The sequence below is a fragment of the Hipposideros armiger genome, unplaced genomic scaffold (assembly GCF_001890085.2).
Source record: "Hipposideros armiger isolate ML-2016 unplaced genomic scaffold, ASM189008v1 scaffold_729, whole genome shotgun sequence".
Classification (NCBI taxonomy): domain Eukaryota; kingdom Metazoa; phylum Chordata; class Mammalia; order Chiroptera; family Hipposideridae; genus Hipposideros; species Hipposideros armiger.
In genome coordinates this window covers 57,513-74,048 of record NW_017732079.1, presented here as the reverse complement: position 1 = coordinate 74,048, position 16,536 = coordinate 57,513, and the positions used below count along the sequence as shown (strand labels likewise).

Here is a 16,536-nt window from a genome sequence, read left to right as displayed (position 1 = left end):
CGTGCTCCTAACAACAAGGTTGCCAGTTCGACTCCTGCATGGGATGGTGAGCTATGCCCACCCGCAGCTAAGATTGAACACGGCACCTTGAGCTGAGCAGCCACGAGCTGCCGACTGGCGGCCACATGGCAACTAGACTTGGAGCTGAGCTAGCCGCGCCCTCCACAACTAAGATTGAAGTACAACAACGTGGCTGTTCCCCTTCCCCAATTCCCCAATAAAATCTTTTTTAAAAAAAAGAAAAAGAAATGAAGTTCCTTCCTCGGCTTGCTGTGGCCTTACTGAGTGTCTTCTCTCTCCACAGAGGGGGGCAAAGATCTGATTGTCAGCAGCCCTGGGGCCCGCATTAACCTGACCTGCCCGGTGGAGAGCACGGAAACCGCGGTTCTCTGGTCGTTCGACAGTCCCTACCCGGTCTTGCCCTACAATGGACTGACTATCTCGGGAAATAAGTTTGTCCTGAAGTCCGTGCTGCCCAACAACGCTGGAAACTATTCGTGCTACCACAAGAGCAAGCTAGTTGCGACTCTGCATCTGCTGGTGGAAGGTGAGTCGCGTCCTCAGAACTTTTGGAAAACAATTCCCTGCCTGGCCACAGGTTTTGGGGGGAAAGGCCCACTGACATCTGCCAGCGAGACTGGTGGAGGTCCCCGCTGGTGCAGCCTCTGGCTGATGGGGACACCGTCCAGCCGGCCTTGTGCAGTGAGGGCTTGAGGTGGATTTGTTAGTCACATCGGGCCAGCAGCGAGGTGGCCTGGGTTTGAATCAACCTCCTGCACGGCTTCAGGTCTCTGCCCCTCGGTCTCCTCTTTGGTAAAATAAGGTTCATTTTATCACCTTAGCTCAGAGTTACTGCAAAGATTAAATAAGTGTGTGTGTGCGCGTGTGTGTACTCGCACATGTACATATGGTATTGAAAACTCTGCACAGCCCCTACGAAGCTCTCAAATGAACTATTTTTATTTTTAGAATTAGCAGGGCCTTGGCTTCCCCACATCTCAGTGCAGACGTCATAGAGCCAGATGTCCCGTGTGCCAGGCCCTACGCCGAGACACTCTCTTCCGTGGTGTCTCATGTCACCCTCCCCATGACCCTGCCTGTGAGGGAAAGCAGTATCAGTATTATGGTTTATCCTCCTCTAATTTTATAGCAGGACACTAAAGAGAAGCTGGGACGTGCCCACGGCCACACGAGCAGGCCCGTGGGGCTCCAAAGCCTCCATTATCTTGGTGCTTCTCTCTCCCACTAGACACGTTAGCCCCCGGGTACCCCCAAGGTCCTTTAATTTCCAGCCACAGTTAGATGTGTGTGTGGCTGTTTGGCCGTGTGTGACGTCCTGGGTCACTGCTCGCTTAGGGGGTGGGGGTGTGGGGGTTGCTGAGCCAAATGCTCCCCTGAGAAGGGAAGTAAGACAGCTCACCTCACCCCTGCTGTGCTGTCCTTCCAGCTCCTCCCGAGGAGCCCAAGCTCACCTGCTTCCGGAACAGCCCCATCAGCAAAGTCAACTGTGAGTGGAGCCCCAGCAGTGCCCCCTCGCCTTCCACCAAGGCCGTGTTATTGGTGACGAAGCTGTAAGTATCCTGGGCTGGGCTGTGTGTTTATGTCCACTTGTTCTTACTGAGGCCCCGGGGAAGTGGGAGCCCAGTGGGACTGGCCAGCCAGCAATTCCACAATTTTATCTTTAGAAAATAATTGCTGTGGGGTAAGGAGGAGGGAAGGAGTGGGGGGTGGGGGAACTGAGGCTTCCATTCGAGGGCCCGCCCGCTGTCACTGTGCTGTGTTATGTGTCCTATTCGCTATCGCAATAGCCACGGGAAGCATATGTTATCTTTGTTCTTTGTCATCGTCAGTCCAGACCTGTAGAGCATTTTTATGAGTTTATCTGAGCCAAACTGAGGACAACTGCTGGGAAGCAAAATCTCAACGGATTGAGAAAACGTTCCCGAGAATGGCAGTTTTACAGCTTATTTCACACGTTAGACTCAAAGGAGGAACCTAATGGGGTGACATGGAATCCATGGGCGGGCGGTAGGTTAGGGAGGCAGGTTAGGGAGGCGGGAGAAGCAAAGGGGGCGTCTCTGGGATTGGATAGAAAGTAAAAGGGAGGGACACGTAGTTCTTTTACATTGTGGGTGCAGGACAGATAATAACATTTACAGGACATGGAGATGGCATGTGGGCCCCAGGATAACAAGGGGGGCTCTGTGGTCTGGTGCTCTGGTGCCTGTGGTTGTGTCCCAATGGAGATGACGCTGACATTTCAAAGGTGTGTTACTTTAGGCGCCCAAAGACAATAGACAATTTCAAAGGTAAAGATTGACCTTTGTCGAGGAAGCTGCAGGCCTAGGATGGGACTACCAGCTGTGACTCGCTTTTGGTTGGGAATTTTTGCATTCAGACCATCCTGGGTGGTTACTCTCGGTCTCTGAGTTTGTAGGGCTCGCCATGCAGGCTCCCCGGAGCTTGTCAGGTTCCGCCTGTGACCCCTTTGTTGTCCACACCTTGAACAGATGGAGAAACTGAGCTTCCGAGAAATTGATGAGCTTGTTTTCAGGTCACCCAGCTAGAGGCCCTGCTGGGAACCCAACCCAGTCTGCCTGATTTCATCCAGAACACAAAGGTTTTGGGTGTTGCTCCAAAGAAGATGCAAATGTCCCTGGCAGGGGACAGGCAGCTTGTGCCTTGAGCTTATCTGGCTCTTTCCATTATAATGGGCTCTTTCCATTATAATGGCAGTGGAGAGGAAGTGGCGATGGGGTGGGAGAGGGAACTGTGGGGGGAGGGAGGCTAGAAGTCAGACCTGTCTGGGGTCCATTGTCACCAGGAGACATTCATAAAGGGGGGGACCTGAAATGAGTTGACGCAGGTGGGAGATGCTGACAATGAACACACCTCTGCAGTTTGGTCTGTCTCCATCCCAGAGCCAAGGGACCCTCAGTCTGGTTGTTTCTATTTGAGTTTGAGCTGTCAATCATCTGCATATCAAAAAACCTGAGCAGTGAGCTCAAAACGGTGAATTGGTCTCCAGGCGGCATCTGCCCTGACCAGCCCATAGCAAGTCTATTCAATTGACAGACACGTCAACTAGAATACTTTGAGTGTTGACAGCCAGAATGATTGAGGACAAGAGATTTCGGCTCATACCCTCCTCCCGCCACAGCCTCGGTATTTCTGGTCTCCTACTGGGCTCTCTCTGCCTTGAACTGTGAGGAAAGTGGGGAGTGGAGCGACTGCCAGAGACCCGGGGACCCCAGAACCCACTCAGGCCCTGGGCGTGCTGGGGGTGAAACAGGGGGTCCCTGGAAAGAGATTTTGTGTGTTCTGCCTTTCTCCCCTGGGTGTGGGTACACTTTCACACCCTCGTCCAACCCCGTGTTTCTTTCCTCAAGTGTTGGGTGAGTTCAGCATCGGCTGGGCTTGGTGCTGTACCAGGGCTGAGGGGGACCCCCCCCAAACAAGACGGGGGGCCTCACAGGGGGACACACCTGTAATCCGGCTGAGGACCCTGCCTTCCCTGAGTTAGGTGGGATGGAAGCCTGCATGGTGTTGGAGGGAGGCGCTAACTCAGACCGGAAGCTGAGGCAGGCCTCCTGGGAGGGGTTGGTCCTGGGCATGGTGTTCAAAGCCAGAGCAGAGGGCAAGTGGCTGCCATGGCCTCACATGCCCACGCCTGTCGTAGTGGGTGAAGTCTCAGGCTTCCAGGCCAGGTGGGACGGTGTCTGACTCACCTCGGATATCTTCAGTCACCCAGACTTCTTTTCTGGGCTCACCGGCCAGAAGTGCTCCCACCTCCTTGTGAACCCCTCCAGTATCCGGAATAGCATCCCTACCGGCCGTCCTGGCCCGGAGGGTCCTGGTGGGACTTCTAGGTGCATTTCTGCCGCCCACACGCTGCCAAGAGCACAGGAGCTGGCAGGAAGCCAGGTGCATCCCAGACCCCATGCCCTGACTGAGTGCCCCTCAACCCCGCTGTGCCAGGCGCTACACTAGAGGTCCGGCACTCGTTTTTCAATTCGTCCTAACAACCCCCTATGAAGTGGGTACTGTTAACATTCCCATTTTCAAATGAGCCAACAGAGGCCCGCAGAAGATAATGTGCTCTAAGTCACAAGGGCTGCTGAGTGTGGAGCCAGGATTCAGCCTGGGGCTCAGACCCCGCTGCCCACCTCCCCCCACACCCCGCTGTGCTGTGCGCAAGGGCAGGAACTGAGAGCCTGGTGCCATTCTGTGTCCTGCAGCCAGAGCCCCCCTGTGAAGAACTACTCCCAGGAGCCGTGCCGGTATTCTCAGGAGTCCAAGAAGTTTTCCTGCCAGTTGAAGGTCCCAGAGGGGGACAACTCTTACTACATAGTGTCCCTGTGTGTCGCCAACCATGTTGGGAGCAAGACCAGCAAACCCCAAGCATTTCAGGGTTACGAAATACGTATGTTAGCTCTCGCAGGCCACCCTCTGTACCTTCCAGCTGCTTCCCTCTTCTTTGATTGCTCACGGGTTTCTGGCAGGGGCAGGACGGGGCTGGGCGAGGGGTTCGGTGAGCTGGGACCTGGGGGGCTTTCTGTGCCAGGGGTCTGATGGGGGTCGTGGAACTGCAGCTGGGGTGGTGTCCTGCTGTTGGGGTTTTGCACAGCCTCCCGGGGTCTTTCCTCAGCAGCATACCTGCTGCCACATAGGAGCTGTGCCCCCTTTCCCCACAGTGCAACCCGATCCGCCCTCCAATATCAAGGTCACCCTCGTGGACAAAAACCCCCACTGGCTCAGTGTCACCTGGCAAGACCCCCCCTCCTGGAACTCCTTTTTCTACAGGCTGCAGTTTGAGCTCCGATATCGGCCTGAAAAGTCAAAGACATTCACAACCTTGTTGGTAAATTCTCCTTTTCCTTCTTGACAGAGCAGTGTGCCTGGACACTCAAGGGTGGTAGGAACGGCACTGGGATGAAAACCATGGGTTTGGGGTCCTGTCCCGCACTCCCTGCATGGCCCTGGGGAAGTCTCTGAGCCTGTCTGAACTCCGGTGCCCTCGTTTATAAGAATAATAATGCCAGCAGCCTCCCCTTCGCAGGCTGTTTGTGAGGGTGACAGTGACCTGGGAGGAGAGTGGGACTATGAGTGTGGCACGGATGTGGTCTGCAGTGTCCTACAGTGCGTGGGGATGGGGCAGTGACTTCCAGCTTCTGCCCATGCTGGCCTAGAGGGCACCCCATCTCACCCTGAGCCCCTGGGGTGGTGTCAGCCTTTGGAGCATCTGTGCCCAGCAGAGTCACCCACCAAACCAGCTGAAGGGCGGGGGGGTATGGACACCCATGTCCCCATGGAGCTGCCTCACTGGGGCCACCCAGAGTCACGGCGCCTCTGCCCTCAGGTCGCGGATCCTCTCCACCACTGGACCATCCACGACGCCCTGAGCGGCACGAAGCACGTGGTGCAGCTTCGGGCCCAGGAGGAGTTTGGGCATGGTCAGTGGAGCCAGTGGAGCCAGGAAGTCACAGGCACCCCCTGGACAGGTACTGCGGGGGGCTTGGGTGGGATGTTTCAGCTTCGTCGCTGTATCAGTTATCTGCTGCTATGTACCCCTGAACCTCCGGGAGGGGGAAGGGGCAGGACATAGCAACCATTTATCTGTTCAAGGTTTTGAAAATCAGTCAGCGAGGCAGCCCTTGTGCTGATTTTGCCTGAGTCACCAATGCAACTGTATCAGGCCTGCATGGTCCAAGGCGGCCTCACTCCCATGAGTGACGGGTAGTGCTGGCAGGTGGCTGTGGCTCTTGGTTCTCCCAGCAGTTTGTCCCGTCCAGGAGGCCAGCCCAGACACAAAGGTGCGGGAAGTCATTTCACAACTTGGTGGGTGGAGTTGCAAAGAGTTTGTTCCTATATTTAATCTACCACAGTTACTAATGTTTTTTTTTATTTTTAGAAAGATGTTCAAGGTAATAATAATCGCCTTTGGGGAACTGTTGAAATTAGCCTGTTTGCTCTGTAATAGAACGTGGAAAATTCCAGAAAAATATGAGGAATAATTATCACTGGGTATTCTTACCACCTAGAGAAAATCAGTGAGAACCTTTTAGCATACCTTTCCTGTTTTTAGGTACGTGCGCGCGCGCCTGTGTGTGTATGTGTGTGTATGATAGATATGATATAAAATATCGTGAGCATTCCCATGTTTTTAAATATTTTTTGGAAATGTATTATTGTTTAGTGACTGCATGGTTAATGTTTTTGTTAACCCATGGGAATTTTTTTTCTCCCATGGGAATTTGTTAAACTTTCCAAATTTTCATCACATTACTACAAGCCCAAGGCCAAGAAGCACAGCAGGTCTTGTAACAGCCAGTGCCGCTTGTCCCACCCCTTCCCATTTGCAGTCCTGCTTTCTAGAGGAAGCTGCTGGACTTTCTGTTTCTATTTCTTCTGTTGGTACTCTCCTAAACTCTGAAAAACAGCCTAAAATGTCTGTTTTTTGGTGTGTTTTTTTTCTGAGAAAACAATGGGAGACGTTTTCTTTTGACTCCTTCCTATGAAAGATTGGGACTGAGCAGACCTAGAGCCAGTGCAGAAATCTAACTACAACCCAGACCATGGTCACCCAGCCTCTGCTTGGATGCTTCCAGGGATGGAGAGCTTACTACCCCTTGTCGCAGCCCACTCCATGGTTCCCAGTATTCTTATTGTAGAATGGCTTCCAGGCTTGTTTCAGTGTCGGATCTCTTTAGCCTAGCAGCAGAAGCAAACCCAATTAGCCGTTCTTTAATACCAGGCAATTTAAAAATAAATGACAATACCCATTTACTGCGTATAGATAAAAAGGAAAAGATAGAAATGACCTCCATTGTCCAGGCCTATCTCTACCCTTGCTCCTCTCTGCCACCCGTGGTCCTGGGGAGAAGGTTTTTATGTGAGTTGCACATTTTTACCCCAGAATGGATGAATAGATGCTGTGATGTGATGGCGTTTCCTCTAACCTGGCTTTGCAGCCTGGGGTCCTTGTCTGTCTGGCCCCAGGGGAGCTAGAGGAGCAGGCTTGGAGCTTAGGACGTCTTTCTGGCTAGATGTACACAATGTCAAGTGCAGGCTCTGGCCTCGGTTGGTGATGGCCCCATCTCCTGTCCATCAAGTGTGGAGGCAGCTTTTTACTGGACCCTCTTCCCAAAAGCTTATTTCTCACTAAGACCTGAATGAGAAGGGACGCCTAACTACTGTATCTCACTTAGAAGACCCTTTCAATAAGTCACAGCATTTCAGGCTAGATCGTGTGACTCGTAGTCGTATGATTTGTATGCACTTTGAGCCACAGCCCACTCACTATCTGAATGCTAAACATTAACATGGCCTTGGGAGCCCTTGCCCGGGGAGAAAATCATTACAGCATTGCGCAGAAGGAACGTTCTGGAAACGGGCTGACACCTCTCTTCCTTTTATCTCAGCTGCTCAAGTTAGATGGTCACAGACAGCCTCAAGAACAGTTAGCGAGTTCTTTCTTAAAAAAAAAATTTCATTGTAGTAAAACATCCGTAACTTAAAATGTACATGGTAACCACTTTTAAGTAGGCGGTTCAGAGGCATGAAGTACCCTGCATTGTTGCGCAACCACCAGCACGGCCCATCTCCAGGGCTCTTTCATCTTGCATAACTGAAACTCTGTCCCCATCAAACACTCAGGCCCCATCCTCCTCCCCCAGCCCCTGGCAACCACCATTCTGCTTTCTGTCCCTGAGAGTTTGACTCCTCTAGGCGCCTCGTGTAAGTGGAATCGTGCAGTATCTGTCTTTTTGTGACTGGCTTATTTTCCTGAACATCATGTCTTCAAAGTTCATTCATGTTGTAGCCAGTGTCAGAAATTCCCCCCCCTTTTTTTTATTTATTGGGGAACAGTGTGTTTTTATAGGACCCATCAGCTCCAAATCAAATAGTTGTTTTCAATCTAGTCGTGGAGGGCGCATCTCAGTGGCCCATGTGGGGATCGAACCGGCAACCTTGGTGTTGTGAGCACTGTGCTCTAACCACCTGAGCTAACCGGCCGCCCCGTGAAATTCCTCCCTTTTTAAGGCTGAATGATATTCCATTGTGTGTATAGGCCACATTTTGTTCATCTGTTCCCCTGTGGATGGACACCTGGGTTGCTGCCACCATTTGGCTATTGCTATGAACAGGGGTGTGCAAATATGTGTTCGGGTCCCTCCTTTCAATTCTTTTGAGTATGTACCCAGAAGGGGAATTGCTACATCATATGGTCATTCTATGTTTAATTTTTTGAGGAACCGCCATGCTGTTTTCCAAGTGGCTGCATCATTTTCCGTTCCTATTGGCAATACACAGGGTTCCAATTCCTTCATATCCCACCCAACATTGTTATTTTCTTTTCTTTCTTTTCTTTCTTTCTTCTTTCCTTCCTTCCTTCCTTTCTTTCTTTTTTTTTTTTGATAACAGCCATCCTGATGAGTGTGGTGTTGTGGTTTGGATTCGCATTTGCATAATGATTAGTGATGTCGAACATCTTTTCCTGTGCGTATTGGCCATTTGTATATCTTCTTTGGAGAAATTTCTGTGTTAAATAGAAAGTTTTTTCTTATGTGAATCCACTCTGGCCTCACTGGGCCGTGCTCTCTGGGTTAACCCATGACAAGTCCGCTAGTCTGCGCTCTCTGAATTCTGGAACATTCCCAGAGGACCTGCACCTGCCTGGGTTTCTTTTCTTTCCCAGACTGTTTATGGGGGTGGCTTGTGGGTTCCTCACCTGTCTGGTCACCTTCTCCTGAATGTGGCCTCATTGGTGGATGTTCCTCTTTAAATTGTTGTCCTCCCCACAGTGGGACATGGTGTAGCAGGAGGGGCTCCGTCTCCGACTTTTCAGCCCTGGGTCACTGTGCTTCTGTGACTTGCTAGAGTGACCATGTGAGCTCAGACCAAACACTTGGCTTCTTCTCACAGAAGCTGCTAAAGAGTTTGAGCTCCCCATCCTGTAATGTGTGGTTTTTGGGGGGGGGTGTCTTCAAAATGGCAGTGGTGAATATATCCAAGAGAGAACCAGCTGCTACCCTCTCCCCTGAGGTCAGAGCAAGAGAAACTTGGATGACCCTGATACAAGAAGGATTAGGTTGGAAATTGGGGATCGCTTCCGGAAAATGAGAGGGAGGGTAGAATACAAGGTTAGGTGGTTTCACTGACTGGAGTTATCTGGCTGTTCGGGACATGTGTGTGCACTCAGTACAGCATCAGTGGGCCTCCTGACCCCAAGGACCTCCAGATCTCGAAGCCCAGACAGACAGGCTGTCCCTCCCTCTCAGCCTAGGTGTGGGGGTGGTGACACAGAGGTCATGGAAATACACTGGGCCTGGGAATCAGCTTATATGACCTTGGCCAAGTTGGCTTACCTTCCAGAGCCTCAATCTTGCCATCTGTAAAGTAGACATGACATGACTTATGTTATCCCCTTCGGAGAGTTTTCATGAGTCCAGTGAAAAAACATTCTTTAGAAAAAATAACCCGTACTGCAGATGTAGGGGATTAGCAATTACAGTGTCGTGTTGGTTGGTGCTTGGGGTGAAGAGGGTGGGGGTGTGGGCATCCCAGCCCTGGGTACCATGACCCTGGGTCCACTGAATTGGAAGTGAGGGGGATGTGGAGTGGGTATTTTGAGGGCGCTTTCCCAGTGGTTACAGTACATGCTAGGGGCTGGCTGGGGGGCATCTCATTGTATCATAGTGTGATAAGGCTGTGGAACAGACAGTTCTTGGGCAGTTTAGGGAGAGCAGGGAAGCGTCTTGGAGGAGACGACATTTGAGTTGTGCCTTGGCTGTGTAAGAGAGTTCCAGGTAGAATGAGGATTATAGGCAGAGGGAACAGCAGGTGCCAAGGCATGGACTGTGAACAAGGGGAGGCCGGAGCACAGGTGTGTGTGTGGGAGGTCCGAGTGGGACAGGCCTTGGAAGGGGCTCTTGGGGACCTTGGAAGGCCTGCATGAGAGTGAGGGTAGATACAGGATGGCGGGTAGAGGGATGGGGACTTCAGCGGGTGCTGCGCCTTTAGGCTGGGGCCTTGTCACACACAGGTTGTGGTCTCAGCTGTGTTCCCTGTATGAGGGTGGGGCCCTGAGTCACACGTCTGGGGGTCCGTGCTGGCCAACAAGGCCAGGTCACTGCTGACAGCCCCCGCCGCAGTGACTCATTGAGACTGTGGCCACCGATGTCAGGGCAGAAAAAAGCTGGTCAGCAGCCCTCTCCAGGGTGGGAGTTCTCCCAAATTTATCCTGACAGTATGGACAGGGCTGGCATCAAGCAAGTCTGAGGTCCCCAAGAGCCCCTTCGCAAAGCGAGCTTGAGGCAAAGTGCCTGGGAAAAGCCCATCGGGCATCAGAGGGTTATTTCTTCTTTTTTTTTTTTAAAGATTTTTATTGGGGAATTGGGGGGATGGGAACAGCGCTGGGGAATCGGGGAAAGGGAACAGACAAGTTGCTGTTGTTTTGTTCTTCAGTCTAGTTGTGGAGGACGTTGCTTCACTGGCCCAAGTTGGCACCATCATTGCGCTCTTCCCGGGAGAGGCAGATCAGTCGCCGGCTGCTGGCCGCTCACGGTGGCTGCTGGCCGCTCACGCTGCTGGCTACACACGGTAGCCCATGGCAATCCACTGCAGCAGGGGCTGCAGCCTACGCCGTCGCCGGCGACTCACAGCAGCCCAGCTCCAGGTTGAGCTGTTGTTCAGCATCTTAGCTGTGGAGGGCAGTGTCACTGGCCCTCACATGTGGGATCCGAACCGGGGCCCTCTGGCGTCCCAAGCCAGTTCTTAACCATCGCGCCACTCGGCCGGCCCAAGAGGGTTATTTCTTGGTCGTCCAAATCCCTTTCGCTCCGTCTCATACCCTGCTCACCTCTGCCCAGAAAATAATTAGGACCACGAGTGACAGGTAGCAAGCAGAACAGACCCATTCTTGGGAATCATGCTGGTCGGAAGAGGTGCTAAAGGTTTGCATTTGCAAGGCCTTAGGGGTGCTGGGGGACCCTTCAAGCAGGTGGGTCTCCCTGGCCTGGATCCCTGCAGCTACATGTTGTCATCTCAAACCCCCTGGCCACCCCATTCTGGGGGAGTTCATTTTACAACACCCCCTCCTTATCGACTCCTGTCTCTGGTGTGCAAGCACGGTCGCCCACACCGTTGCTACTGGCATCTTTCTAAATCTCTGCCAGCCTGTCCGTCACTCCCCAGCCTACAGCCACACCCCCCTTCACTCTCCAGCTCACAGCCACCTCCCTTTACTTTCGAGGTGAAGTTCAAACTCCTAAGCTTGTGCAGAGGCCCTTCTTGGCTGCCTGCTCACCTGGCCCTGGTGCCTGGCCCTCCCTCACTTACCACGTCCCCTCCAGCTGGACTGAACTTGGCCCAGCACCTCCGCACGCGTGTCCTTCAGCCCTCAGGCCGTGCCCTCCGTCCAGCTCATCTCCGTGTCACCTCCTCTCACCTCCTGGCTGTCCACCCAACCTCTCTGCATAGCTCAGAGACCCCTAGACTGTGGGATTCCACAGGTCTGTAAAATTTCACAAAGAGTTTTGGGGACCAAATAAGGTCGCCAACGTTTAATTTCGCTCCGTAAGGACGTAACATGAAACAACTCAGTAAAAAGTAACTATTGCTATTTACCATCACTATTAATTATTTCACAAAAGAGAGGCGGAAGCCAGGGCAGACGCTCAGAACGAAAGACAGTTTGGCAACCTCACACCACACAGCTATCCACGCTGCCCTGCCTCAAACCCATGCCCCGTCTGATGGGACCCAGCTGGAGGTGAGCTCTGTCTCCCCAGGACACTGTCAGCTGCTCATTGAGGTTTCTTGGTGTTTTGGGTTTTTTTTTTTGTTTTTGGCTCCAATGGAGGAAGAGTGATTCACTTTCTTTTTAGTGGCTTACAGGCTGTGAAGGGAGGTGTGAAGTGAGGGAGAGAGCAAGCTAAGAACAAGAACCCTGACTGGCACCCAGCTTGTGGGTCCCCCTGTCTGACCTCCCCTGACTTCCTGTGAGTGTCTGGCTTTGTGGTTCACCCCTCTCTCCTTGCTTCCTCCTGGCTCTGTTTTTTCTTTCTTTTTCCTCTCAATTCTCAGTCCACTCCTATTTTCCCTCTCTGTACTCCAATCCCTGAGCCCCGCCCAGTAGCCCGTATCTTAATTGGTCCTAATACACAATTTAAAACTTTTATTTATTTATTTTTTTAGAAAAATATTTTATGTTCTCTGGTCTTCCTCCACCCCCACCCCAGTTTTATTGCTATAATTGACATGTGACATTGTAGCTGTTTAGGTGTACAACATTATTTGATATTTGTATGTATTGTGAAATGGTCATAACAGTAAGTTTAATTAACACCTATTGCTACTCATGTTACACGTTGTTTTTCTTGTGGTGAGAACTTGCAAGATCTACTACTCTCTTCGCAACTCTCCAATATACAATACGATATCATTGACTATAGTCACCATGTTGTACACTACCAGGTAGGTATGTTCTCTGTTCTTAATCTTGAGAGTTGCGTCAATTGTCTTTTTTTTTTTTTAAACTTTCTTGGGGAACAGTGTGTTTTTCCAGGACCCATCAGTTCCAAGTCAAGTCGTTGTCTTCAATCTAGTTGTGGAGGGTGCAGCTCACTGGCCCATGTGGGTTTCGAACCAGCAAGCACTGCACTATAACCCACTGAGCCACCCGGCACCCCTGGGGGGGGGGCTTTTAAAAACCCTGATGTGGGCCGGCCGAGTGGCGCGATGGTTGAGAGCTCGCTTGGGATGCCGGAGGGCCCCGGTTCGGATCCCGCATGTGAGGGCCAGTGACACTGCCCTCTACAGCTGGGGTGCTGAGCGGCAGCTCAGCCTGGAGCTGGGCTGCCGGTGAGTCGCCGGCGACGGCGTAGGCTGCAGCCCCTGTGGCAGTGGGTTGCCATGGGCTACCGTGTGTAGCCAGCAGCCAGCGTGAGCGGCCAGCAGCCAGCGTGAGCGGCCAGCAGCCGCAGTGAGCGGCCGTCCAGAAGCCGGCGACTGATCTGCCTCGCCCGGGAAGAGCGCGATGATGGTGCCAACTTGGGCCAGTGGAGCAACGTCCTCCACAACTAGACTGAGGAGCGGAGCGACAGCGACTTGTCTGTTCCCTTTCCCCAATTCCCCAGCGCTGTTCCCATCCCCCCAATTCCCCAATAAAAATCTTTAAAAAAACAAAACAAAACAAAAAAACAACAACCCTGATGTCTGGGTCCCATCCCCAAGATTCTGAATGAGGCCATAGGTCAAAGATGGGAGGTCAAAGATGGGACCTAAATGACGCCGAGCAGGGCTGGGTTTGGGAACCACTGGACTGAATGACCTTCCAAGGTCAGCCATATTTTCTTTCTTTTTTTTTAAAGCTGAGCCATCCTGCTACCTGTTGGCAGCTCAGCGGCTACTCAGCTCAGGCTGGACTCGAACTGCTGTTGCTCAGAGCTCAAACTCTTGAGCGAGCTCTTAACCAACTGAGCCACTCGGCCGGCCCAGCCATATTTTCTATGTAGTGCTGCCCCGTTTCCTGGTTTTAGCTTTCATTCTAGTCCCACACACCCTCTGTTCACCCTTAAGTCATCTGCTCTGAGTCGAAATGTCCTCTGGTAGGCTCGGCTGGGAGGAACACAGAGGAATACGAGACAGGCCCCTCCCCTTGATTCTAAGATGATTTGGTGCTAACTTGCTGTGTGACCTTGGACAAGTTGCTCTCCCTCTCTGGGCCTCTGTGTGTTCTCTGTATGATCGGGAGGGAGACTGAACAAGCTCTCATGTCCCCATAAGTGCTGCCAGTGTGTGGTGTTCCCCGCTTCTGAGGATGGCATGTTCCTGCTGGAAATTCTGTCCTGAACAGAAAAGCAGGGTCACCCTCTCCTCCGCCCATTGCTGGCTATTCTCCTCCTGGTTCAGGAAGGCTTGACAGCTCTGGTATTTTTAAGTTCTTGATGGAAAACTGATGAACTTTTCAGAAAATATTTTAAAATCCAGAGCATGGCCTGTCACAGTTTGGCTCCCGGTCCCTTGGGCCTGTGTTTGCCGCTATGCCTGGCCTCGTGTCAATACTCTTACTTTGATACTTGGCCTTCTGCCTTGGGGGTTTCTGTAGACACACTGTTCCCAGGGAGGGGGGGCCTGGGGAGGTTGCCCGGTCCATGTCCCTTCTCGGTCAGCACGTACTAAGCCCACCCAGACAGATAAAAACTCGTTTATGTGAAATGCTTTTTATTGCAAAAAAGGTGCATAGAAGGAAATTACATTTTTTTAATGTTCATTATTTTTCATTTAATTACATTTTTCCCCAGTTTTATTGAGAAGTCGGGCATATGGCTCGATGGTTTGATTTACCTATATTGTGAAACGATTACGATAGGTTCAGCTAATGTCCATCTTATATAGAAATAATAAAAAGAAACAGGAAAAGAAAAAACGAAAAAACTGTTCCCCTTGCGATGAGAACTCTTAGGATTTATTCTCTTAACAACGTTCCTGTATATGACACAGCAGGGGCAGCTACAGCCATCATAATTAAAATGTCAGGAGTGCTCACACCCGATGATATGTATCCTTCCAGTTTTTTCTTCCTGAGTGTGACTGTGTATCATGGTATATAAGGTGACATACAATAAACAATGATATAAATATGTTTCCCTAGACACTTTGGATCCAGCCATATGAACTTTTTCTTGCCTTGCATTTTTTCATTTGACGTGACAGCATGTCCTCCACATTTTTCTAAAATACTCTTAGAGGCTACTGCAATATATGTCTGTATCATAACTGATGCAGCTCCTCCCTTATGGGGTTGGCTATTTGGTTATTGTCAACATCACGCTCTTTTGGATAACATTGTGACGAACTCTATCCTGTGTCTGTAGCCCATCAGACAGGACTTGGGGTCCATGAACCATTAACAAGGACACTTCTTCTCTCCCCAGAATCCAGCAGTCCTCCAGCTGAGACCACGGTGGAGGTGTTCCCCACTGTGCAGGTGAACGCTTGTTCTTGTAAAAAGGTCAGGGCAGTAGCACCTAGTGGTTAGCGTTGTGGGCTGGCACCGGACAGACTTTGGTTCAAACCCCAGCTCTGCCACGTTACAGGTCCTTTTTTTAAGCTTCTGCCAGATGGGGTGATAGCGTTGTCTTGGCCCAAGTCTGTGGCCCTGTGGAGTCTGGAGCCGCGCTGGCCTGCCTTGCAGAGCCGCCCCCTGTCTAGTGGTTGCTCTTTCTTCTCTGAGCTTCAGGACACCGCTAACTGGCTTAGCGTGCGACTCAGATTCAGTTCCTCTGAGCCCTTTGCTGTGGACTCCTGGTGTCATAACGATCTGGAAAGAGGATTACCTCTGAAACTGCTTAACAAATCCTTGAGTAATCTGATTTCCCACCCAATGGGCATCCTTGTTCCCAAAGGCTAAGCTGGGAGCTCAGCGGCTCCAGGAGCTGGACTACCCCGGGAGCACCCCTGGGTCCTGCCCTGGACCCACAGTCCATGCCGGACTCTCTGGGATGGCGGGAACACATCCAGGGTGAAGTCCAGGCCCGTGGGGCCAGAGAGCCCCAACACAGGGCGTAGGGGACCTGGTGCTGACTGAGAACCTGCCAAGGTGAGCTAGGCTCTGCGCCGTGCACATGCTGTCTCATTTGATCCTTACATGGACTGAGATTCAGGGTGCCTGACGAGAGGGGAAACTGACAGCCACATGGGCTACGAAGTCCGCCCAAGGTCACAGAGCTAGTCTTGGTGGCTCCAGGACTTTAGTCTGTGCTTTCCCCAGGAAGCGGTGGCCCCTGCGCCCTGGCCCCAGATCCAGGACCACCGGGGAAGGTGCCACGCTCTGATGCTTCTGGTGGAGAGGCAGGTGGGAAGGAACGGGCAAGCTGTAGGTACACATGATGCAGATACTAGTGCAAGAGTTGAGAGTGACAGGTCGGGACTGGAGGGGCACAGGAGAGAGAAAAAGGAATGCTTGGGGGGCGTCAGGAAGGGGCTGGAAGGGGCACTTGAGCTGCCTCCTGAAGGTGGTGACATCTGCAGAATCGGGCTTACAGTGACAAATGTCTTTTTTAGGCACTTAATACAAATGAAGCCTATGAAAGCCCTCTCTTTAATGAATCTACAAATGCAACAAGCATCCCAGGTAAGCGCTGGATAGTTCTGTATTCCTGGGGCCTAAGGGGCACAGAAGCTTGTCTCCCCAGAAAGTCCTTTTGTATTTGGGAATATTGGCAGAGGGCTGGTCTGCTTAATGGAAAGGGCCAATGGCAGAAATATCTGTTTATTACCTCATCATCCCAGTTTGGTGGTGTTAGCTAAGATGTAACGAGGGGGCGCCTCTGAAGGATGAGACAAATCGGCGAACTATTTCACAGTTGGCCCAGGGCACCAATGAATGTGCTACAAACAAAACGATTGGAGTTGGAAATGGGACGCACGTGGAGGGAAATCTTGGTTTGGGGAGCTTTGGATTTCAGGGTTCCTGACTCCCTATACCTGGCAAGGAAAACTCAGCAACATTTTCACCGAACAAGCCCACAG

General features: G+C 51.7%; 1 protein-coding gene across 3 annotated transcripts in view; it reads left to right on the top strand.

The window, feature by feature from the left end:
* Positions 1-16,536, top strand: part of IL6R (interleukin 6 receptor) — a 61,723-nt gene that overhangs the window by 22,520 nt on the left and 22,667 nt on the right. For 2 of the 3 annotated variants that reach the window (XR_002122239.1, XM_019627368.1), the window contains exons 2-8: positions 305-547; positions 1,448-1,571; positions 4,239-4,423; positions 4,695-4,861; positions 5,360-5,501; positions 14,940-14,992; positions 16,069-16,138. Coding sequence is in view for 2 of the 3 variants with exons in the window: in XM_019627368.1 (XP_019482913.1) it covers positions 305-547; positions 1,448-1,571; positions 4,239-4,423; positions 4,695-4,861; positions 5,360-5,501; positions 14,940-14,992; positions 16,069-16,138 (984 nt within the window). In the remaining variant the exon portion in view is untranslated. The remainder of the gene's footprint in view (positions 1-304; positions 548-1,447; positions 1,572-4,238; positions 4,424-4,694; positions 4,862-5,359; positions 5,502-14,939; positions 14,993-16,068; positions 16,139-16,536) is intronic. The other variant, XM_019627369.1, reaches the window with a different exon arrangement.